This window comes from Podarcis liolepis, assembly GCF_965112155.1.
Source record: "Podarcis liolepis genome assembly, chromosome: 2".
Lineage (NCBI taxonomy): Eukaryota > Metazoa > Chordata > Lepidosauria > Squamata > Lacertidae > Podarcis > Podarcis liolepis.
The window spans coordinates 13,673,424-13,697,912 of NC_139555.1; the positions used below are offsets into that span (position 1 = coordinate 13,673,424).

Sequence of the window (24,489 nt, forward strand, 5' to 3'; positions counted from 1 at the left end):
TCTATGTCTCCTCTTCTCCCCCCCCCCCCCAGGCTGAATGGAGGGAGGAAGTGAAGCTACATTTTGAAAAGATCAAGTCAGAGGGGACATGTCTGCACCGCTTGGAGGAGGAGCTGATCCACCGGCGACGAGAAGAACTCAGGTAAGGTGATGGATATTGGAGAAGGAATGATACGGTTGAGAAGGTTCCTCCCTGTTGTCAAGAGCTTGGTGGCAGTGGCAGCGGCGGCATCTGTCTCAAGAGACAATGGAGTGGGCCTCTGGGGGTGGGCCTGGGCCTCACTGATGTGGTGCAAAGGAAAACAGCAAAACCTTGGGCACCAGCTGGGCTGCAGGAGTTGCTGGAAGGAGGCGTACAAGGCGCCATTCAACTGCCTTAGGGCTCCACTCCAGATTTTTGTAGGGTTTACGTCTTAGCCTTTTCTCCTCCTGCAAAGCAGTGGATGTTTAGGATCAGACTTTTCCTTCTCCTAGATGAGCTACCTTCCCAGGCTGACAAGCCCCAACTGCCCCTGTTAGGAGCATGTGCTTATAGATAGTGTGGCGCATATTCTATGTTGTTGCAGATATTAAATATTGAGCAGTTTGAAGCGACTGGAAGCATACGAACTGACTCCTTTGGAAAGGAAACACTGCCCAGGCAATTCACACTTTTACTGGCAGGACTTTCTTCAAAACAGAATTAAAGCCTCAAAAATATGCATACAGTATCTTATGCTGCGCAGCACAGGCTTAGCATCTTACAAAATATGAAATAATCCAAAGGTAAAGGTAAAGGGACCCCTGACCATTAGGTCCAGACGTGGCCGACTCTGGGGTTGCAGCGCTCATCTCGCTTTTTTGGCTGAGGGAGCCAGCGTACAGCTTCCGGGTCATGTGGCCAGCATGACTAAGCCACTTCTGGCGAACCAGAGCAGCGCACGGAAACGGTGTTTACCTTCCCGCCGGAGCGGTACCTATTTATCTACTTGCATGTGTGCTTTCGAACTGCTAGGTGGGCAGGAGCAGGGACCACCAAGCAACGGGGGCTCACCCCGTCGTGGGGATTCGAACCGCCGACCTTCTGATCGGCAAGTCCTAGGCTCTGTTGTTTAACCCACAGCGCCACCTGTGTCCCTTGAAATAATCCAACTGACATATAAACAAAGGTCTCTCTTTCTCTCCAGCCTGCTTTCCAGCCTCCAGTCTGTTTTCTCTCCCTTCAGGAGAGCCATTTACTTGCATTGTTTTCCCTGTAGCGTTCAGAGAGACAACCCACTTTGCATCTTCATTCCATTGACTTTGGGAAGCAAAGACTGGAAGCTGCTCCCTCCTCACATGATCCCAGGTTACAACCCTCACACGTTAGCTACCAGAGAACAGTTCATCATTACCTCTGCAAGAACTCAAGAGTCCTTTAGAAGAACTCTTGTGGAAAAACCCCTGTTTTAGCAACACACATTTATCCATTTTCCATTTTAAATCTTCCTTAATACATACACAGGGACGCGGGTGGCGCTGTGGGTTAAACCACAGAGCCTAGGACTTGCCGATCAGAAGGTCAGCGGTTCGAATCCCTGTGACGGGGTGAGCTCCCGTTGCTCGGTCCCAGCTCCTGCCAACCTAGCAGTTCGAAAGCACCTCAAAGTGCAAGTAGATAAATAGGTACCGCTCTGGCGGAAAGGTAAATGGCGTTTCTGTGAGCTGCTCTGGTTCACTAGAAGTGGCTTAGTCATGCTGGCCACATGACCCGGAAGCTGTACGCCAGCTCCCTCGGTCAATAAAACGAGGTGAGCGCCGCAACCCCAGAGTCGGTTACAACTGGACCTAATGGTCAGGGGTCCCTTTACTTTTAATACATACACATTTTCCATTTTGTGTGAATTAAACTATTATTCTTCACATGTATATCCACTCCTGTAGCAGACAGCATAGTGAGACAGTGCCCCTCACCATTTGGGACACTGCTGCCAATTCTTTTTTTCCTTTTTTAATATAATATTTATTATTTTCAGTAGATAAACATAATAAAAAAGAAGAGATTAACAATAATAAAGACAAACAAAAAATAGGAGAAAAAGAGAAAAAAGAAGAAAGATACATACTACATATTACCACTTAATTAATTAAAATTAAGTACCATCCATCTTCATAAACATAGTATTTGACTTCCTCAAATCTCTTCCATCCGAATTTCTTAGTAATTATATGTAGCAGTTTCCAATATCAGTGTTTCAAAAGACCATATCACAGTCCTAATCATATTACATAGCTTTCCTTATCGTACATTTTCTTATTTATAAAATTAATTCCATTTTATTCCTAGGCCTAATTGTTTCTTTCAAGTGGTTACATATCTTTAATAGTACAATATTTATTCAAATAGTCTTTAAATTTCTTCCAATCTTCTTGGTGTTCCTCTTCTTTCTGGTCGCGGATTCTCTACTGCTGCCAATTCTGAAAAGCAGCCCAGCAGCAGCAGAGCTCAGACACGGCTCCCAAGGCCTGTCCGTATAAGATGCCTGACAGCTGCTTTCCTCTCCCTCCCCAGACATGCTTTGGACATCCGGGAGCATTACGAGCGCAAGCTGGAGAGAGCCAACAACCTGTACATGGAGCTCAACTCCCTCATGCTACAGCTGGAGCTGAAGGAGAAGGAACTGCTCAGGTGAGAAGGCGAAAACTCAAAAACTGGGCAGGGAAACCTGGGGCCTGCTGGGTGGTGTCAGACTCCAACTCCCATCAGCCCCAGCCAGCAGGGCCCAAGGGATGATGGGAGCTGCAGTCCCAGAAACATCTGGTGGATCCCACTGCAAGGGGTGCTAGACGTTGCAACTGGTTTTTACCGGGCCAATTTTTTGTCCAGGTTTCCCGACAGAGATCTCTCTCCTAGTCCTATTGGACACAAAGTCCAAAGTCCACTGAGCTGCAGCCGTTCCCTAAAGAAACTGGGAAGGATCCTGATGCCTCTGGCTGCTCCTGACCTCTAGGTGGCAAGCTTTTTCTGGCTTGCTATGCCAGAGAGCTTGGACCAGGAAGGACGGCAGCATTATCCAATCTGTGGATCTGAGAAGCATGGCGGGTTTCTCCCCCATAAGCCCAATGATTCCCACAGCATCATTTGAGGCTATACAAGGAATGAGGTGTGAGCCAGGGCAAACCCAGTTGAGAAGGGCCATAGCTCAATGGCTAGGCATCTACCCTGCATCCAGATGTCCCAGGTTTGATTCCTGGCATTTCCAGGTAGAACCAGGAGAGACCCCTGTCTGGAACCCTGGAGAGCCCCTGCCAGTCATTGTAGACAATACTGAGACACATCGACCATTGGTCAGACTGGATACAAGGCAGCTCGTTATTTCTCTGTGTCCCAGGGAACCCTGTAACAATAATAATAATAATAATTATGAAAATTTATTATTTATACCCCACCCATTTGGCTGTGTTTCCCCAGCCACTCTGGCCAGATCCCAACTGAATTATTATTATTATTATTATTATTATTATTATTATTATTATTAATTTATACCCCACCCATCTGGCTGGGTTTCCCCAGCCACTCTGGGCGACTTCCAACAGAACACTAAAATACAATAATCTATTAAACATTAAAAGCTTCCCTAAACAGGGCTGCCTTCAGATGTCTTCTAAAAGTTTGGTAGTTATTTTTCTCTTTGACATCTGGCGGGAGGGCGTTCCACAGGCCGGGTGCCACTACCAAGAAGGCCCTCTGCCTGGTTCCCTGTAACTTCGCTTCCTGCAGTGAGGGAATTGCCAGAAGGCCCTCGGCGCTGGACCTCAGTGTCCGGGCAGAATGATGTGGAGACGCTCCTTCAGGTATACTGGACCGAGGCCATTTAGGGCTTTAAAGGTCAACACCAACACTTTGAATTGTGCTCGGAAACGTTTCCTTGACATCTGATAGGAGGGCGTTCCACAGGGCGGGCGCCACTACCAAGAAGGCCCTCTGCCTGGTTCCCTGTAACCTCACTTCTCGCAATGAGGGAACCGCCAGAAGGCCCTCGGCACTGGACCTCAGTGTCCGGGCAGAATGATGTGGGTAGAGATGCACCTTCAGGTATACTGGACTGAGGCCGTTTAGGGCTTTAAAGGTCAGCACCAACACTTTGAATTGTGCTCGGAAATGTACTGGGAGCCAATGTAGGTCTTTTTAAGACTGGTGTTATAAGGTCTCGACAGCTGCTCCCAGTCACCAGTCTAGCTGCCGGATTCTGGATTAGTTGTAGTTTCCAGGTCAGCTTCAAAGGTAGAGCGCATTGCAGTCGTCCAAGTGGGAGATAACCAGAGCATGCACCACTCTGACGAGACAGTCCGCAGGCGGGTAGGGTCTCAGCCTGTGTATCAGATGGAGCTGATAAACAGCTGCCCTGGACACAGAATTGACCTGCACCTCCATGGACAGTGGTGAGTCCAAAATGACTCCCAGGCTGCGCACCTGGTCCTTCAGGGACACATTTACCCCATTCAGGACCAGGGAGTCCTCCACACCCGCCCGCCTCCTGTCCCCCAAAAACAGTACTTCTGTCTTGTCAGGATTCAACCTCAGTAGACAATTCTGAGATACATGGACCATTAGTCAGACTGGGTACAAGGCAACTTCCTATTTTCCTGTGTCCCAGGGAACCCTGTAACAACCTCCCTGTAAACTTGGATAACATATGTGTATGCATGTGTGTTTAGTTGGGGCATCCTTGTTTGCTGTAGTTAATGTATTTTGATTGCACAACCATTTACAATATTTGTAGCTTGCCTTCCTGCCCCCCAAAGGATCCATTCCACCCAGCGGTCAGGTGTCTGCGCAGTCCATCCTCATACGTTCTCAGTTTTTTCCATCTCCATCCGTAGGCGGGAGCAAGCCCTGGAGAAGAAGTATCCTGGGCTCTTTAAGCACCACCCTTCACGCAGCCTCCTGCATGGCAACACCGTGGAAAAGCTGATCAAGAAGAGGAACGTGCCTCAGAAACTCTCTCCGCACAGCAAGAGGTGAGGAGTGGCCGGAAAAGGCCTGCGAAGAATAGAGGGATTGATGAAGAGTCTCTGTCGCTTTCAGTGTTGTGTGGCATGATTTTGTGGGAGTGCAGATGTAGAGTACAGTTCACAACTCAGCTCCCTGAGAATCTCAGCTTCCTTCCTTTTGTTTCTTTAAAACAAGCAAGCTTCTAGCCCTCATCGTTACACAGGTGCATTTGAAACTATGTAGGCAATGCCTTGTCCAATCTCAGAAGTCAGAGGAATGGCTTAATAAGCTTTGCTGTGGTTGTGGCTTCTGTTGCATAGCTCCTGGCTTCCTTCACATGCCCGTACATTATGCATAGTATTTTTAAAATGAAGAATAAATTAGGCATCTTTGCTTAGTTTGCATAATTTATTCAGCTTGCAGAATTCAGCTTTTCTGGGTGCAGGATTTCGCTCTCCTGGGCACAGAATTTGTCTCTTCATCAACATATCTGTACACATACATATGTTTGAATAGGGTACACTTAATGGTGTTTCATTTCCAATGCAACCTTCTAAAATGCAGGGCTTCAAAATAAGCCCTAGTGCAAAGGGCTTTTTACAATGTCAGTTGCATGCAATACACAGATCTGCAAATGTGACTGGCATCTGGTGAAGAATCTAGGAACCTGAAAGTCCTTGCTTTTTGTTGTTTGCCAAAAATAAAACCAAGTTTATAGCCCTTATGATTTCCAAACAAGCACAGCAATTTTTTGGTCAGTATTTGGTGGAATCTCAAAACTCAAATGAAGGCAGGAAATAATTTCCAGTAACCAAGAAGCACGGCTTCAGTGCATTAAGCTCAACAAATGGAACTGGTTATTTTGCTACAACCTGATAACTATCGGCTTGGCAGGCTTTTTCTCTAGTGGCACCATTGTTGTGGAAATGTGAAATGTGAGAGGCCTTATCAGTATTGGCATTCCGCCGGTTCTTGAAGACACGCCTGTTTAGCAAGCATTCCCCTGATCTCCTGACTTGAACCTCCTGCTTTAATTGTTCTTTTAACTGTTTTAACTATTATGCTGGTTCATGGGCTTGTTTATTATAAATCTTTATTATTATTATTATTATTATTAATAATAATAAACTTTTATTTATACCCCGCCCTCCGCGGCCAGGGCCGGGCTCAGGGCAGCTAACACCAAATATAAATTACAATAAAACATAATAGAAAACAACAACAAACAAACAGTTAATTAAAATACGGCTTAAAATACAGCTTAAAATTACAGATGTTTTGATGAAACTGTTTCACTATGTATTCTAATAAGGGGTAGCTATATATTTTTATAATCGGCTTCCTATTTGTTCCTTTGTTGCTGGCTTTTATTTGCCTGCAAATGGTCTTCCTTCCCGAAAGGAAAGGTAGCATATAAAATCAGTAATAATAATTAGAGGAATATGACATCAGTGACAGTAAAAGAGCATGAAAATCAATAAAGCAAACCAGGAACAACAAAACAAGACCCAACAGGGGATGCTGACAGTGTGGGGAACAATTTTTTCACCCCAAAGGCCTGATTCCCTTCCAAGCAACTTTCTGGGGCCACATGCCATGGTTGGGCATTAGATTTATAGATCACCCTTCAGTTCGCAGAGTACAAAACAGGATAAAAACATAAAAATAAGTAAAAGAAAACAGCAAAACAATAACCGCCCCCCTTGCCACAGACACATTTCAAAGGTTGTAGAATATTAATCAGCCAAAGGCCTGGTTGAAGAGGAATGTTTTCGTCTGGCATCTAAATATAGTGAAACCTCGGTTTTTGAACATATCCGTTCCGGGAGACAGTTGGACTTCCACAACGTTCAAAAACTGAAAGCGGAAGCCTCAATATAATAGGGAAACTCAATATAATAGGGAAACTCAATATAATAGGGAAACTCAAAACGTTCGGCTTCTGAAAATTGTTCGAAAACCGAAGCGGTTACTTCTAGGCTTTCAGCGTCGAAAGCCGAAACATGCGTGAACAGAGATGTTCGACAGCCGACGTTCCACTGCATATGCAACGAAGGTCCCAGGCGAGCCACCACAGAAAAGGCCTCGCCACCCTCTGGACCTCACATGGAGGAGGCACACAATAAAGGGCCTCAGATGGTGATCTCAGGGTCCAGGTCAGTTTGTATGGGGAGAGGTGGTCCTTGAGGTAAGTTATTATGCACACAGACACACACACCATCCTCCGTTCAGGCAAGGCAGCATTCTCAGAGTTCAAGGGAGATGCAAAGAAGGGCCAGTGTGGGGTATGGCCTGCAGAGAAGCCTGAGGGTCAGACAGAGAGGGCTGGAGAATTGGACTCCCAAAGCCAAGGTTCCCCATTGCCGCTGTAAAAGGTCAAACTGAAACAACTGTGAAAAGGGCGAAAGATTTATACGATCTGAGGTGAAACCAGAGTATCAAACTGAAACAACTGTGGTCCAACAGCTCCATCTGGTACGTAGGCTAAGACCCTTCCTGCCAGCGGACTGTCTCGCCAGAGTGGTGCATGCTCTGGTTATCTCCCGCTTGGACTACTGCAATGCACTCTATGTGGGGCTACCTTTGAAGGAGACCCAGAAACTACAACTAATCCAGAATCCGGCAGCTAGACTGGTGACTGGGAGTGGCCGTCGAGACCACATAACACCGGTCTTGAAAGACCTACATTGGCTCCCAGTACGTTTCCGAGCACAATTCAAAGTGTTGGTGCTGACCGTTAAAGCCCTAAATGGCCTCGGTCCTGTATACCTGAAGGAGCGTCTCCACCCCCATCGTTCAGCCTGGACACTGAGATCCAGCGCCGAGGGCCTTCTGGTGGTTCCCTCATTGTGAGAAGTGAGGTTACAGGGAACCAGACAGAGGACCTTCTCAGTAGTGGTGCCCGCCCTGTGGAACACCCTCCCTTCAGATGTGAAGGAAATAAGCAGCTATCTTCTCTTTAAAAGACATCTGAAGGCAGCCCTGTTTAGGGAGGTTTTTAATATTTAATGCTGTACTGTTTTTAACACTTGATTGGAAGCCGCCCGGAGTGGCTGGGGAAACTCAGCCAGATGGGCGGGGTATAAATAATAAATTATTATTATTATTATTATTATTATTATTATTATTATTATTATTATTATCATGCCACAATTGTTCTCTTCCACAGGCCTGACATTCTGAAGACGGAGGTGATCATGGACCCCACCCTGCCCCAGCTGGCCATCCCCGTGTGCCAGAAAGGGCCCCCGTCGCCCGGGCGCAGTCGCCGGGCAAAGTCCCGCTACCGCAAGGTCAGCACCCGAGGCAGCTGTGGGGAGCTGGCCGACCCGGGAGGAGCCAAGCGCCTAGAGCCCTGTGCGGCCCTCAGGGGGCTCCAGCACGACCTCCTGCTGCGCAAGATGTCGTCTTCCAGCCCCGACCTCATCTCCACCACCCTGGGAGCCGAAGGCCGCAAGGGGGCGGCCGGCCCTGAATCCCCGCCAGCCGAGCAGCCCTGCAGCGAGACGCCCAGCGAAGACACAGCCTCCGTCCCCTGCTCCAGCAGCCCCGAGTCACCCTCTTCGCGACAAGGCGCCGCGGCCCCCCCAGGGAAGGCCAGGCTGCAGCCGGGAGAGGAAGCCGAGCAGGAGCAGGGCAGGGGCAGCCGGGCAGCGGCCGCACCGCAATCCCAGCACCTCACGCCAGCGGCCATGTTGTATCGGGCAGCCGTCACCCGGAGTCAGGTAGGGCCGGGCAGGGGGCGCTCTTCCTTCCCTCCATAGGAGCCAGTCCCTAGGGGCTGAGGTCTCTTTGCCCCCTCCCCCAATAAAATATGTCTTTTCCTGCCTCCAAAACGATATATAAGAAGAGGGCAAATGAACATCCCAAGGGAGGGTAAATCCAGAGTCCTGGAGCCCTTGCAAAGCAGGCCTTGTTTCTTGTGAAAGATGCACATACAGTGGTGCCCCGCAAGACGAATGCCTCGCAAGATGGAAAACTCGCTAGACGAAAGAGTTTTCCGTTTTGGAGGTGCTTCGCAAAACGAATCTCCTATGGGCTTGCTTCGCAAGACGACAATGTCTTGCGAGTTCCTGCTGGGTTTTTTTTCCTCCCCCCCCCCCTTTTCTAAGCTGCTAAGACGCTTATCAGCTGATCCGATCAGCAGATAAGCCGCTAAAAGCCTCTAAAAGCCGTTAATAGCGCTAATCCGCTAATCCGTCAATGGGCTTGCTTCGCAAGACGAAAAGACCGCTAGACGAAGAGAATCACAGAACGGATTCTTTTCGTCTTGCGAGGCACCACTGTACTGGTCTCAAATCTTGCGAAAATTCACATGGGAAAAGACCCTGAGACCATCCAGACCAGGGGTCAGCCATGGGCCGGTCCACCGTCCCTCAGACCATGTGGTGGGCCGAACTGTGTTGCGGTGGGGAATGAACCAATTCCTATGCCCCACAAATAACCCAGAGATGCATTTTAAACAAAAGGACACACTCTACTCATGTAAAAACATGCTGATTCCCGGACTGTCTGTGGGCCGGACTGAGAAGGCGATTGGGCCACATCCAGCCCACAGGCCTTAGGTTGCCTACCCCTGATCCAGACTCCGGCTGTTTATGCTAAGTGCAAATGGCCCTCCAGGTGTTGTTGGACTGAACTGAATGGAGAAGTCGGGTGGCCAGGCTCCTCTTTTTGAAGGGCTGCCCCATCCCAAGTCCATGTTAATGATAAAGAACCCTACAAATAGGGGGCTTGAAGCTCCCCACCAAGGATCCATACCTGGACAGGCCCACAGGTCACATTCTTCCCCGCAGCATTGAGATATTATTCCACTGAAATTATGTCCAAATTTGCTTCTTCGTCTATAGATTAGCACGCACAGATTTTTATACAAATTGGTGCCTGTGGCGAACACACAGGGTCCCCGGACATTTGACGGGAGGGTGTTCCACAGGGCGGGCGCCACTACGGAGAAGGCCCTCTGTCTGGTTCCCTGTAACCTCACTTCTCGCAATGAGGGAACCGCCAGAAGGCCCTCGGCGCTGGATCTCAGTGTCTGGGCTGAATAATGGGGGTGGAGATACTCCTTCAGGTATACTGGACCGAGGCCGTTTAGGGCTTTAAAGGTCAGCACCAGCACTTTGAATTGTGCTCGGAAACGTACTGGGAGCCAATGCAGATCTCTCAGGACCGGTGTTATGTGGTCCCAGCAGCCACTCCCAGTCACCAGTCTAGCTGCCGCAATAGCACTGAAAATGGTGGAATATGTTTTTTTAAGAATATTGGGAGGTTGGTGGGTTTTGTTTACTCCAGTCTCATTTTAGCCATGACAGAGTTCCTTTTTTTCCTCTTCTTCTCGGCTCAGAAGCGCGGGGTCTCCTCGGAGGAGGAGGAAGGTGAGGTAGACAGCGAAGTCGAGCTCCCTCTTCGGCAAAGGTGAGTGTTTGCCTGGGTTAGCCCAGTACGACTGGTGGAAGATGGGGGTGGTTAGCCCTGAGTCTCATCCCCCCACAACAGAATCAATCTCTGTGCAACGATAGATCAGGCATTACTATGAAGCTGATTCAGGACAGGTGGAAATGTCTTCACACAACTGGCTTTGGACTCATCTGGCAGGCTCCTGTTGTTTATTTATTTTGTGTCATTAGTGCACCTCAGAGGTGGGCAAACCTCTGGCCCAGGAGCCAGTCTTAGAATCATAAGGTTGTGGAGTTGGAAGGGACCCTAAGGGTCATCTAGTCCAACCCCCTGCAATGCAGTAACAAGTCAGTCAAGGGATTGAGTTTGGCCCACAAGGCCATTCTTCCCCAACCCTCAGCTGAAATCACTTGTCAGTTGGGCACCGGTTGTGAGTGCCTGTTCGCTGCTGGAGAGAATTGTTCTTGATAGGTGAAGGGGCCAATCAGCATCTGCTGAAAAACCTTCGTTCCTCTTTTTTAAAAAACAAATTACCGTATTTTTCGCCCTATAGGACGCACTTTTTCCCCTCCAAAAAAGAAGGGGAAATCTGGGTGCGTCCTATGGGGCGAATGCAGGCTTTTGCTGAAGCTTGGAGAGCGAGAGGGGTCGGTGCGCACCGACCCCTCTCGCTCTCCAGGCTTCAGGAACACATCCGCAGCCTAGGCAGCCCTACGGGAGGTCCGGCAGGGATGTCTAGGCTGCGGATAGCAGCCTGCTGCCCCCGCGCCAAGCAGACATCCGCAGCGTGGGGAGCCTTGCAGGAGTTCCCCGCAAGGCTCCCCACGCTGCGGATAGCAGCCTGCCACCCCGCAGGGGGGGGCGCCCTGATGCAGAGCGCCTCTCGCGCGGGGCAGACATCAGCCAGCCCCACAAGCTCGGGGGACAGCAGGGAGGCGCAGCGCCGCCATCCCGCTGTTCCTCGACCTGGTTCTGTTTCCCCGACCTGCTTTTGGGGGGGAAATAAAGGGGAAATTTTTTTCCTTTATTTCCCCCCCAAAAAACTAGGTGCGTCCTATGGGACGAAAAATACGGTAATACAAATTCAATACAAATTTAAAAGCTGACTTTCCACCTCCATATGTTCTTTATTTTTTCCTCCCTCTGGCACTCTGGTCAGTGACTGAAATACAGTGGTACCTCGGTTTTCGAACGTCCTGGACATCGAAAGTTTTGGTTTTCGAACGCCGAAAACCCAGAACTAACTGCTTCGGTTTTCGAAAGCTTTTCGAAAGCCAAACGTGCCACGCAGCTTCCATATTGAGTTTTCCGGATGTAGACGATTCTGGAAATTCATACTTCGGTTTTCGAACGTTTCGGAAGTCAAACGGTCTTCCAGAACAGATTACATTTGAAAACTGAGGTACCACTGTAAATCGATTCATTTCCTCCCTTCGTTGCTGTCCCAAGTACAATATCTTTTCCAATTTTCATTTCAAAATCCTCTCATCCCTTCTCCATTCACATTGCATGAACAAGTACAGTGGTACCTCGTGTTACGTACCGTCCCCCTTACAAACGCTGCGGGCTACGCGGTCCGCTAACCCGGAAGTAGATGCCCCTTGTTGCAACCTTTGCCCCGGGTTGCCAGCAGCGGGAGGCGCCATTAGCAAAAGCGCACCTCATGTTACTAGCGGTTTCCTGTTACGAACGGACCTCCAGAATGGATTAAGTAAGTAACATGAGGTACCACTGTACCAATTTCTGCTCTGACTTTTATACACGATTATAACCTTTCCTCAAAAAAGTTGAATAGAGGCAGTGGCGTAGCGTGGGGGGTGCAGGGGGGGTCGGCTGCACCGGGCGCAACATTTGGGGGTTAGGGTTAGGGGGCGCAAATCCACGGGTTAGGGGGCGCAAATTACTTGCCTTGCCACGGGTACTGACAACCCACGCTACGCCACTGAATAGAGGAAATCCTCTTTTACCTATGTATAATACTCATTAGTCTGTTTTAAAGTCCGATGCCTGCATCTTCCAAGGCAGTCTGTTCAACGGGCAAACCACTTAGACAACCAGGAAAGCATTCCTTAATGCAGACACACATTCCATGTGTGCAGCCATCCCATAGCTCACGGATGTAGCCTGCATGGTACCCTCCACATTTTGTGGGACTCTGGCTCCCATCTCTAACCATGGGCCACGGTCAGTGCCGGATTTATGTATAAGCTAAACAAGCTATAGCTTCGGGCCCAACTCTCTTGGGGGCCCCCAAAAAATTTAAAGGGAAAGAAAACTGGATGTACATTTCCAAAATATAAGATAAAAAACAAAATAAAACCTACATACAGCAACAGTCTTTTGTGTTGTGTAGGCTCCTACTTGTTATGTGCAAATGGCTTGAGATACCTATTAGGTCCATAAATTATCAGACAGTGGGTGCTCGGATTGTGAATGTGATCTGTGTGGGAAGCACGTTCACAACCCGCAGCGTCCACAACCTGCAGTGCTGCGTCTGCGCACGCGCGGGTCGCGATTTGGCACTTCTGCACATGTGCAAGCACCGAAACCCAGAAGTAACCCGTTCTGGTACTTCCAGGTTCAGCGCAGTGTGCAACCCGAAATCGCGCAACTTGAAGCGTCTGTAACCCGAGGTATGACTGTATAGCATGTAAAGGTAAAGGGACCCCTGACCATTAGGTCCAGTCATGGCCGACTCTGGGGTTGCGGCGCTCATCTCGCTTTATTGGCCGAGGGAGTCGGCGTACAGCTTCCGGGTCATGTGGCCAGCATGACTAAGCCACTTCTGGCGAACCAGAGCAGCGCACGGAAACGCCGTTCACCTTCCCGCCAGAGCGGTACCTATTTATCTGCTTGCACTTTGACGTGCTTTTGAACTGCTAGGTGGGCAGGAGCAGGGACTGAGCAACAGGAGCTCACCCCGTCGCGGGGATTCGAACTGCCAACCTTCTGATTGGCAAGTCCTAGGCTCTGGGGTTTAACCCACAGCTCCACTCATGTCCCCTATATTCAACACACACAAAAAAAGACAATTTGTAGTTGACAAAGGACGGCTGGACATATAAAGGGCTTCAGTAGATCAGGGCCTCATCAAACCTAAATCTGGCCCTGGCCACAGTGGCTGAGTTGGAGGCCAGTGAGGTTGACTAGCCTGGCACCCCCATTGCCACACATCATGGGTCCATGTTGCCAGAGGGCTTCATATTTTCTCTCTCTCACCTGACCCAGGTGGCCTCAGGCGATGAGCAAGCGGCAGTCGCTCTCCACTTTCAGCTCCGAGAACTTCTCCGATGGGGACGGCGAGGAGGGCACTGCCAGCGAGGGCACCACAGCGTCCCACAGCGGCGGCACGCCAGATGTGGCCAGCACCAACACAGACGAGCGCCTGGATGCCGAGCGCTCGGACGACGACATCCTGGGGCACTCGGACGGGCTGTCCGAAAAGGAGGCGGCCATCCAGCTTGTCAAACGCCAGCTCAGTGCCGAGCAGAACCCTGGAGAGGTGGGTGCAGTGCGAGAATGGCAGGGTGCTGGCATCCATTTCAGAGGCCGGGACTTTGTTTTGCCTGTGGGTTTCCCCCTGGTGGTGAACCTGGGCAATGCAGGAGCTTTGAGAAGGCTGTGAGGTCACTTTTACTGGTGCAGGAAAGCCCAAAATGTAGGTTAAGTGCAGCCCCCAAGGCCATTGCCTGTTCCTGCACTTAACTGGTTTTGGTGGCTTCTGGTCTGTTGTTAATGTGCATAAGACTGCACCATCAGCAAACGTGGAAGCGGACAGAATTCAGCATTGATTGTGAGTGGAATAGCTCACTATTTTATTTTTACATTATTAAATTTCAAGCTGCGTAGGAGGGCCGCCTTTTGGGGGGAAATTCCCAAGCCAGAGGGAGAACCGAGTGAGATTGCCAGCGTTCAACCCCTCTCCCTGACAAACCCTTTGCCCTTCCCTGTGCCTAGCAGAAGGAACCTAAATGTGGATCACATGCAAGATTAGCTTTTTCATTTTTCTGGGTGTGGAATATTTGCTTTAAAGGATCCTGCTGCCCTCTCAAAGTTAAAGGTAAAGGTAAAGGGACCCCTGACCATTAGGTCAGTTGTGGACGACTCTGGGGTTGCGGCGCTCATCTCGCTTTATTGGCCGAGGGAGCCGGCGTACAGCTTCTGGGTCATGTGGCCAGCATGACTAAGCCGCTTCTGGCGGACCAGAGCAGCGCACAGAAACGCCATTTACCTTCCCACCAGAGTGATACCTATTTATCTACTTGCACTCTGACGTTGTAGCACGAGAAAGTTAGTGGATTATAAAGTACTGTAATCCTTGATTTGTGTAAGCATATATGAATATATATTGAACATATTGATTACTGATAACTGATTATATGGATAGCATAGGGGTAGCCCTTCTTCCTTGCCTCAACGTGCTTTTGAACTGCTAGGTTGGCAGGAGCAGGGACCGAGCAACGGAAGCTCACTCCGTCGTGGGGAATCGAACCGCTGACCTTCTGATCGGCAAGCCCTAGGCTCTGTGGTTTAACCCACAGCGCCACCCGCATCGAGGTTGCTGGGCTGCAAGTCACGTCAGCCCTGGGCTCACTAGGGACCGTGGGAGCCGTGGTCCAGTCACATCTGGAAGGTCCCAGGTCCCCCATCCCAGCTTTAATGATGAGTATCCACTGGTATGATGGAAGTGGGCAGGAAAAGGTTTCCTCCCTCTCTCAAAGCAATGTTTGAACATCGGGTGAAGCTGAATGTCGGGAGATTCAGGACAGACAAAAACTTCTTCATGCAGGGCATAGTTAAGCTGTGGAACTCATGTCCACAAGGGGCAACGATGGCCATTTTGAAAGAGGATTAAATGCATTCAAGGAAGATAAGTCTATCAGTGGCTACTAGTCAGGACCGCTATGCTCTGTCTCTACCGTCAAGAGGCGGTATGCTTCTAAATATCAGATTGAGGGGAGTGTTGTTGCAATGATGTCCTGCTTGCGTTCTTTCCTCAGACATCTGGTTGGCCACTGTAAGAACAGGATGCTGGACTAGGTGAGGGACTGGCCTGATCCAGCAGAGCATTGGTTAAAGCTTCTGCCTTGCAGCCCAATTCAGGGCCACAGGTGGCCTCATGCTGGGTGTTCATCAGTATGCGGACGATACCCAGCTCTACCTCTCTTTTAAATCAGAACCAGTGAAGGCGGTGAAGGTCCTGTGTGAGTGCCTGGAGGCGGTTGGAGGATGGATGGCGGCAAACAGTTTGAGGTTGAATCCTGACAAGGCAGAAGTACTGTTTTGGGGGAACAGGGGGTGGGCGGGTGCAGAGGACTCCCTGGTCCTGAATGGGGTAACTGTGCCCCTGAAGGACCAGGTGCGCAGACTGGGAGTCATTTTGGGCTCACAGCTGTCCATGGAGGTGCAGGTCAATTCCGTGTCGAGGGCAGCTGTCTACCAGCTCCACCTGGTATGCAAGCTGAGACCCTACCTGCCTGCGGACTGTCTCGCCAGAGTGGTGCATGCTCTAGTTATCTCCCACTTGGACTGCACTGCGCTCTACATGGGGCTACCTTTGAAGGTGACTTGGAAACTACAATTAATCCAGAATGTGGCAGCTGGACTGGTGAGTGGGAGTGGTCGCCATATAACACCGGTCTTGAAAGACCTACATTGGCTCCCAGTACGTTTCTGAGCACAATTCAAAGTGTTTAAAGCCCTAAACGGCCTTGGTCCTGTATACCTGAAGGAGCATCTCCACCCCCATCGTTCAGCACCGAGGGCCTTCTGGCGGTTCCCTCACTGCAAGAAGCAAAGTTACAGGGAACCACAGGGCCTTCTTGGTAGTGGCACCCGCCCTGTGGAACGCCCTCCCTTCAGATGCCAAGGAAATAAACAACTACAATGCTACCTCTGGTTACGAACTTAATTCGTTCCGGAGGCCGTTCTTAAGCTGAAACCGTTCTTATCCTGAGGCACGCTTTTGCTAATGGGGCCTCCTGCTGCGAACGATTTCCGTTCGCATCCTGGGCAAAGTTCACAACCAAGAGAAGGTACCTCCGGGCTAGCAGAGCTCATAACTTGAAGCGTTCGTAACCAGAAGCATTTGTATCCAGAGGTATCACTGTATCTGCCTTTTAGAAGACCTCTGAAGGCAGCCCTGTATAGGGAAGTTTTTAATGTTTGATGTTTTATTGTGTTGTTAGTATTTTGTTGGGAGCCACCCAGAGGGGCTGGGGAAACACAGCCAGGTGGGCTGGGTATAAATAATAAATTATTATTATTATATTATTGGGTATTATTTCTCCACATGCCCCGATTTCCTCACACTCTCCCTCTCATTCCAGGACGCTGCTGCCTACGAGGATTCGGACTGCGACAGTGCCGAACTGGACCATTCAGGCAGCGGGGAGATGCAGAGACTTCAGGACATGCCCAGTTTGTGATTGCACCCGTTTGGCTTTTCCTTCCCCAGGTTGTACAGACCCCTGGCCCTTCCCTGCACCACAACCACCTCCCCAGATATTTATATAAATAATCTATAAAAGCTCTATATAAATCTATATATCTCATAATCTCTGGAAGGAGAGCCAGTGCGCCTCATCCCTGCGTCCCGTCCCTGCCTTTTTCTGGACTGGTTGTGGGGTTGAGGGCCCCTTCCCTGCCACCGGGGCTTGCAGTTTTCACTTGGGGCAGCTGGAGATGTGGAACAAAAGGACACGCAAACCCTGCAGCCGTCAGCCCCGCAACTAAGCAGGAGAGGCCTTCGATACACCCAGAGAGCAGAGTCGATCCCTTCTGTTCTGCTGCCTCATGAGTCTTGGACATTGTGGGCCCCGGCTGAGGACCAACGAGCTCTAACCAGGCCCAGGGAGTCAGCGATGGGCCCGTGGGGCAGAAAGAGAAGACCCGGGCTGGGGAATGGTGCGTTCTTCTACCAAATGAAGCGGCAAGGAGCTCTCGGCGCACTGGCAAGGCTCAAACATCTTAGCTGGACCAGGCACATTCCAGGTGCCAGACTGTTTCTGATCTGGACTCAATGCATGTTTGGGCCGCAGTCAGCACGGAAACCTCCCCCTACCCAGAGCTTGGGAATAAGTTGTTTTCCTTCCCCTTGCCCCCAATGTAGCCCTCCCCAAAAGTAACAACCAAAGCCTGAGCGCAACAAGCCCTCTTCTCTTCCAACAGTCCTTCCTTCCTCCCTCCCTCCCATACTGTATATATGTGTACACACACACACACACGGAAACACACACACAGACACACACACACACTCTTGATGTGGCCCATTCCAATGGTGGAATGGGGAGAAAAACCTGCTCCATTTCTCCCCTGCTGGCACCAACATGCACTGCACTTTTCAAGTAATTTATTTATTTTTTAATTTATAACGAGAAATGTTTACATTTGCACTTAACACGTGTCTCTGTCAGATGGGTCTGTGTAATGGGGGGGGGAGCGGGGAGGGAAGCGAGAGATAGAGAGATCGTGCGCACGGACGGACAAGGCAGGAATTGGGATTTCTGATCCCAACGCTCGATTCTGGCGAAAGCCTTTTAACGCTTAAAAAGGGGGGAAGGGGAGTCTGTTGAGCGTACCCCAGCGAGGAAGAATCCCCTTTCCTCTTGGTTTCTCAGGTGAAGGTCCTGGTTTGGAGAAATATGTCCCTCTCCTTTAACGTTTGTCGTTTATTTGTGTTTGGTTATAAACACCAAGGGTGTGAGAGCTTAGAGCAGGGGTGGACGCGGAAGGGTTTTTTAAAAGAGAGGGGAAAACCCGCTCCTGGTGCAAAAAGATAAACTAAGGCAGGGTTTCTGAGCCACAGATTTTGGGACCAGCACATTTCTACCCACCCTCTGCCATTTTGACAAAGCAGCCTGGGCGGCGGAGGTGGGGGACAACTAAGCTGAGACTACTGGGAAAGAGACGAGTTCCTGAAACGAAGCTGAACTGGCTAAAAAATGTCTTCCTCTGCTCACTAGCACGATGAGCTGCGGCTTTTGTGACACCCCCTGCCCAGCTTATTTGCATATGGGGGGGTCCCCCTCCAGTGCGCATTTTGCCTCCTGCCAGATCCTTGCTCACAGTCCTTACCAGAACAGCAGCGAAACGGATAACAGTGCACCTGAATGCTTGCAAAATACACCTGGCTTGATTTGTGACATGTTAACAGGGGGTGTCCCTGCTTGGCCATCTGATTTCCTTCTGGGGGGAGGCTGGCTGGCTGTGGTTCGCTTGCTCCCATCGTCGAAAGCCCTCCCCAGACGCGAGCTGCAGAATGCAAACCAAGTCTGGCATTTTAACCGCAATGCATGCTCCAGTTCAAAAGACCTGCCCGTTTTGACAGCAGCACTGCCCTGGTGCTAATTCCCTTTCTGCCCACAAGGGGGCAGGGGTTGCCTGCCCTTCCTTGCTTGGTTTTATTGCCACAGCTGCTTTTTTTCCTATTTAAGGGGGGATGCAGCAGCTTTTGGTCGGGAGAATTCAGTGCAACCAGGAGTAGGCTTTGCATGCTGCTCCACCTGCTGCTCCACCTTTACCTGCTGCTCCAACTTCTGTGGTGCTAAGAGTGGCATGCTGGGAAATTTCTTTCCACTGCCCACTAATCCAAGGCCCCCATGCGCCACTGCTGCACCAGCTTTGCTTTAGGGATCTGATCTGCTACAGTGCAAACAAAGGCAGCCCACTCTTCAGCTCGGCTCACGTGGACAGTCTCCTTCAGCTCTAATTCAGCAGGTTAATTCTGTGTCCAGGGCAGCTGTCTACCAGCTCCATCTGGTACGCAGGCTAAGACCCTTCCTGCCCGCAGACTGTCTTGCCAGAGTGGTGCATGCTCTAGTTATCTCCCGCTTGGACTACTGCAATGCGCTCTACATGGGGCTACCTTTGAAGGTGACCCGGAAACTGCAATTAATCCAGAATGTGGCCGCTAGACTGGTGACTGGGTCGGTGCTGACCTTTGAAGCCCTAAACGGCCTCGGCCCAGTATACCTGAAGGAGCGTCTCCACCCCATTGTTCAGCCCGGACACTGAGATCCAGCGCAGAGGGCCTTCTGGCGGTTCCCTCATTGCGAGAAGTGAGGTTACAGGCAACCAGGCAGAGGGCCTTCTCGGTAGTGGCGCCCGCCCTGTGGAACACCCTCCCTTCAGATGTGAAGGAAATAAGCAGCTATTTTCTCTTTAAAAGACATCTGAAGGCAGCCCTGTTTAGGGATGTTTTTAATATTTAATATTTAACACTCAATTGGGAGCCACCCAGAGTGGCTGGGGAAAGTCAGCCAGATGGGTGGGGTATAAATAAATTTATTATTATTATTATTATTATTATTATTATTATTATTATTATTATTAAATAGACCAGCCGAAGAGATGTGTGTATTACTATATTGTTCTTTGCACAGCTGTACCTCCTCTGTTGGCTAAACAGAATCTGGCACTTAAACCCAATTTCCATTGAAGAGAATTTTTTAGCCCACAGGGATGCATAGAATTGCAAAGAGCAATAAAAGTTTGAAGTCAGTGGGCACTGGCAGCTAGGAGCAACAAACCCTCCACGCCCCCACCTACATGTTTGAATCTTCTGTGCATTTGCTGCACAGCAGCCTCACAAAGGACTAGCAACATGCTTTTCAATAAAAAAGGAAACTTTAAGGTTCTCCCAATTTTGCACCACCGTTCTGCTTCCAAATGGCTCCAGTTATCGTTGGAGCTATTGCTTTTCCCACAGGGCAAAGAAAGGATTTCAAGATGCTTGAATATTTGTTGCTTTGTTTAAATAGGTTTTTAAAAGGGGAGGAGGGAACCTCCCCGCGAAAAATTGGTCAATCCCTTTAAAACTTGCAGCCCCTGTGATAATGCAACCAGTACTGTTTCCACTGGGGTCTCTTGAGGCCACAGGGCAGCGCCCACGTGCCCCCCTGGTAGATGGTGTGAGCAGGGAAAGCAAGCAGCACTGCCTAGCAGGTAAAGGCAAACCATTGCGCAACCTCCTTGAGATGTCAGAGCCCATTTCTTCCATCAACTTGAGGCCCCAGGTCTTCCAGGCAAGAGCTCAGTTATAGGACATCTGAACAGATGGGCTAAAGGGATTGTGCCAAAAAGTCCATTAACTCCAACAGCAGGTAGTAAGAGTATGAAATCTGCCAGCTCTGCAGTTAGGCACACAGGACATTGCAAGCCAATCTCCAGCTGGCAGCAGTTTTCAGAGTGTTCAATACTGTAGAGTTACTCCAACCAAAGGCGAGAGGTGGAGACAGACTGCTTCCTACATACTTCCCCAGCAGTAAGGACAGCCAGAAGCCCTCCTTGTCACAGTCTTTCAAGCAAGGCGTGAGATTTGGGGGGGGGGGGCACATCTGAACTAGCATCTGCTAACAGCGCGATGGGAAATCTCACAAAGATTTAGAAGAACACAGCCAGTTCACACTAATCTTGTTTAAATACACTGCTTGGCCCATCCTGAAGACTTGCGATGGCAAAGTAATCTTAAATGTAAAATGTCTAATTAAAACTCCATGAAAAACCAACAATTCTGAAAATTCACGTGTATCGTAGCTTCTTGCCCCTCTTAGCCCAAATAGACTAAATTATGCAGTTCAGAGCGTGCTTAAATTTTCCCTGAATTGGAAGGGTTTGATCCTTTCTAAGGCAGAGCCCAGATAGTCATTTCAGTTCCCTTCACAAGATCTTAACAGTGGTTTCCCATGTACGCTCAAGCCTTGGTTTGGCAAATCTGCTTGGACTTCACTTTCTAGCTTGCCCCTCCAGATATGGAGCTCTGATTGTTAAGCTTGGCAGCTCTACAAGATAAGAAATGTTATTTTGAAATGTTAGGGGTGGGAAGGAAGGCAAGAAAAATTCTCTAGATTTAAAGACACCCCCTTTTTAAATATATTCAAGATTAAATTGCAACAAAGGCAGGTTATTTTAAAGGTATTTGTTTTGGGTACATAAAAAAAAACTTTACAAATTTGTAATGCATGTGTTTATATGATTTCCTACATGCGTTCACTGAACACATCAGAGGGTAATGGGAACATGCCCTCCCATGCGAACACATCCACCCCACTGGAAACACATTTGGTATTAGGGACAAAGGACCGTACAGTGGTGCATATTAGGGCTGCTCTAACCAATCAGGAATCCTGACCAGCTGGGGTTCCTGATTGGGTAGAGGAGCCATACATGCATTAGGTTCCATCTCACACAGCAAATGAGCATCTGTTTCAAGATCATGGTTTCAACATATCAGGTGTTCTCAGGGTAGCTGGGACAAATATCCCAGAAACATCCAGCTGGTCCCTTGATAGGCCTGATAGGCCTTTGATCTGATGCAGCTGCACATGGTTCTGAACTCCCAACTTTTGGCCCAAAAATAAGAGAAAGTGTTTCTAAAGGTAGTTCTAGAACATGCAGCCAGGTTTTGCAGGATTCTAAGGCCTTTTAGCTGTTTCGTTCTGACCATCTGTAATGTTGCTAAGTCTTTCAAAGTGGCATTTATTTTATTTTATTTTTTTGAGCAGATACACACTGGGTGCCTAACCACCAGAGGCTACACTTAACAAAACACCTTTCTGTGCTCTGTGGGTCTTGTGAGCCATGTTGGAAACAGATTAAAAATGTACTGAGAACCAGCCTCCTCAAATGGAGACGTTACAGCTTGCAGTTGCCCCAGAACAGATTAGTAGAGAGCCATACTTCAGCAACAGGGCACATGCTTCATGTATGAGGTCACAAGTTCAAACCACTGGCACCTCCAGTTAAAAGATCTTCAAGTAGCACAGCAGGGAGAGATCGCTGTCTCGCATCTTGGAGAGGGGTTGCCTGTCAGAGGAGACAATTCTGGACCAAAAGCCTGGCAGTAGAAATGTACCGTATTTTTCGCTCTATAGGACGCACCAGATCACAAGACGCACCTAGTTTTTGGAGGAGGAAAACAAGAAGAAAAAAAAATCTGAATCCCAGAAGCCAGAACAGCAAGAGGGATCGCTGCACAGAGAAAACAGTGATCCCTCTTGCTGTTCTGGCTTCTGGGATAGCTGCGCAGCCTGCATTCGCTCCATAAGACACACACACATTTCCCCTTACTTCTTAGGAGGGAAAAAGTGAGTCTTATAGAGCAAAGAATACGGTAGTTTTTCATAAATGCACAGGGCACCCCATTGGCAACCGGAATCATCAGGCAACCACAAACTGCATTCAGCCATAGATGGAATGAAGAAAGTACTCCTTTGCAACAGCCCACCCTCACTTACTGAGAACCAGTCCCCATGGAAATAATACAAGCCATTTTACATTAGCTCAAGGTGGAGAAGATCCCCTGTCAATACTGAACTTTCAACTGCTAGGGTTGACTTGTGCCTCGTCCTTTCCCAAGGGTCTCTGCTCAGCCTCTTCCTGGCTGCATTAATTCCTTCGCACCCCTCGTCAGGCTCTCACAGCATCTTGGTCCCTCGAAAAGGCTGCGCTGCACAGCGAGCATGACATCCGACCCATTCCGACCACTCCCAGCCCAGTTTGTCATTCTTCCTGTGGAAGGAAAGTTCTCAGTCCCTTAGGTGAAGCCATACTTCCTACCACTTTGGATCTGTGCATCCTCCTCACTTGTTTTAACATCCACCCTTGTAAGATAGATCATGTCTGTATGGTAATAACATTGCTAGATGAGTAATGGCACTGCAGATTTCAATTAAAGACCATTTTGTATTCAGCGTTTGCATGTTCTCAATGCAGCCCTGTGCTTTCCTCAAGGGTTCCAGACACAAAATTGAATGTGCTAAGTGGGGAGGGGAGGAGGAAGAGGAGGGGTAGGTACCAGTGAGGAAGGCATTCCATTCGACTGATGTCCTCTCTGCTGAATGTCGCCAAGGCTCCCAATTCTTAGCACTTCAAGCTCTAAGTACTTGTTCTGAAGCAAGCGACAAACCCTAGGGCTATAAAAATATGCTTGAAACTGCAAGGATAACTGGCTGCTAAAATCTCAGAAGTCAGAGGAGCGGCAGAATTAAGTTTGCCAATGGCTGCAATCAGGGCTTCTGCGCCCGACTTTGTTGTCCCTCCCATTAAGAAAATCAGAGCAAAGTGATGCCAACAAAGGTTTTTTTGTTTGTTTTGAGTTGCCTGCAGCCACTAGGAAGAGAACCTCAGTTCCAATCTCATATGCCAGCCAAATGAATACAGTGGTACCTCGGGTTAAGAACTTAATTCGTTCTGGAGGTCTGTTCTTAACCTGAGGTACCACTTTAGCTAATGGGGCCTCCTGTTGCTGCTGCTGCGCCGCCACCGCATGATTTCTGTTCTCATCCTGAAGCAAAGTTCTTAACTCGATGTACTGTTTCTGGGTTAGTGGAGTCTGTAACCTGAAGCGTCTGTAACCCGAGGTACCACTGTACTCAACATTGGAGGTAGTACTTAACGACACACATAAAGAATCTATATCACACTTAAATTTGTTTCCCATAGGCAAGTTCAGAACTTTTGGCAAGTAAGAGACTTGGAAAAGAGAATAAATCAAGTGAAAAAGAATGGGGGTTGGAGTTAGCTGGCTAGCACAGGAAACAAGCTGGGAGAGAAGATAGGGGCTTTGTGGGAGGTATAAAGAGCCCTGGCCAAATGTTAGCTCTGACCCCGATGAGTTATAGAAACCCCTGAACATTGCAGATCCCCATCCTGCCTCAAGCGAGAGGCATAAAGCCAGTCACAGGGATCAGTCACAAGATTGAAGAGAGTTCCTGGAGCCCAAAATTGTGGGCAGACTAGGGACTAAGACTGCAGGAGTTGAGGTCTTACAGACTGCACCACACATGAAGAAACCAAATCCGTACTCTCTTCAGGAATCAAGGAAACTGTTCCCAGACCTAGTTTAAGCTGCCTTGTGACAACTGGATACCTACATTCTGTATATTCACAGATGCAGTGGAAGAGCAGAAGAGCTGTGTGGTATTAGGGCACACACAACTTAAGCTTCCACAGTGAAAAAGCAGCTTTAGGTGGACAGGGAATGCTTGAATGGTGTGGGCTGAATGAAATTGAAACTGTCAGCAGGCAGTGCCCTGCACAACCTCCTTGCCCTCCTGATGACAGAAATAGACTGTTGCACTTGAGAGCAATCCCGGAAAGTCTGCAGCTCTAGGAATTTAATGAAAAAAAACTTT

The 24,489-nt window shown here is 49.1% G+C and overlaps 1 protein-coding gene and 1 long non-coding RNA gene across 2 annotated transcripts in view; both read left to right on the top strand.

Moving 5' to 3' along the window:
* The window catches only part of MAP3K12 (mitogen-activated protein kinase kinase kinase 12), a 110,078-nt gene extending 93,181 nt beyond the window's left edge, over positions 1-16,897 (top strand). Inside the window, exons 8-14 of the mRNA XM_083489943.1 lie at positions 33-142; positions 2,531-2,647; positions 4,843-4,980; positions 8,124-8,679; positions 10,302-10,372; positions 13,583-13,856; positions 16,684-16,897. Coding sequence (XP_083346069.1) covers positions 33-142; positions 2,531-2,647; positions 4,843-4,980; positions 8,124-8,679; positions 10,302-10,372; positions 13,583-13,856; positions 16,684-16,782 — 1,365 coding nt within the window. The 3' untranslated portion in view covers positions 16,783-16,897. The remainder of the gene's footprint in view (positions 1-32; positions 143-2,530; positions 2,648-4,842; positions 4,981-8,123; positions 8,680-10,301; positions 10,373-13,582; positions 13,857-16,683) is intronic.
* Positions 16,898-19,322: 2,425 nt separating this feature from the next.
* LOC310700685 lies at positions 19,323-23,045 on the top strand. The gene is made up of 2 exons (XR_014522713.1): positions 19,323-22,209; positions 22,471-23,045. It is a non-coding gene; the product is annotated as an uncharacterized lncRNA (long non-coding RNA).
* The last annotated feature ends 1,444 nt before the right edge of the window (positions 23,046-24,489 follow it).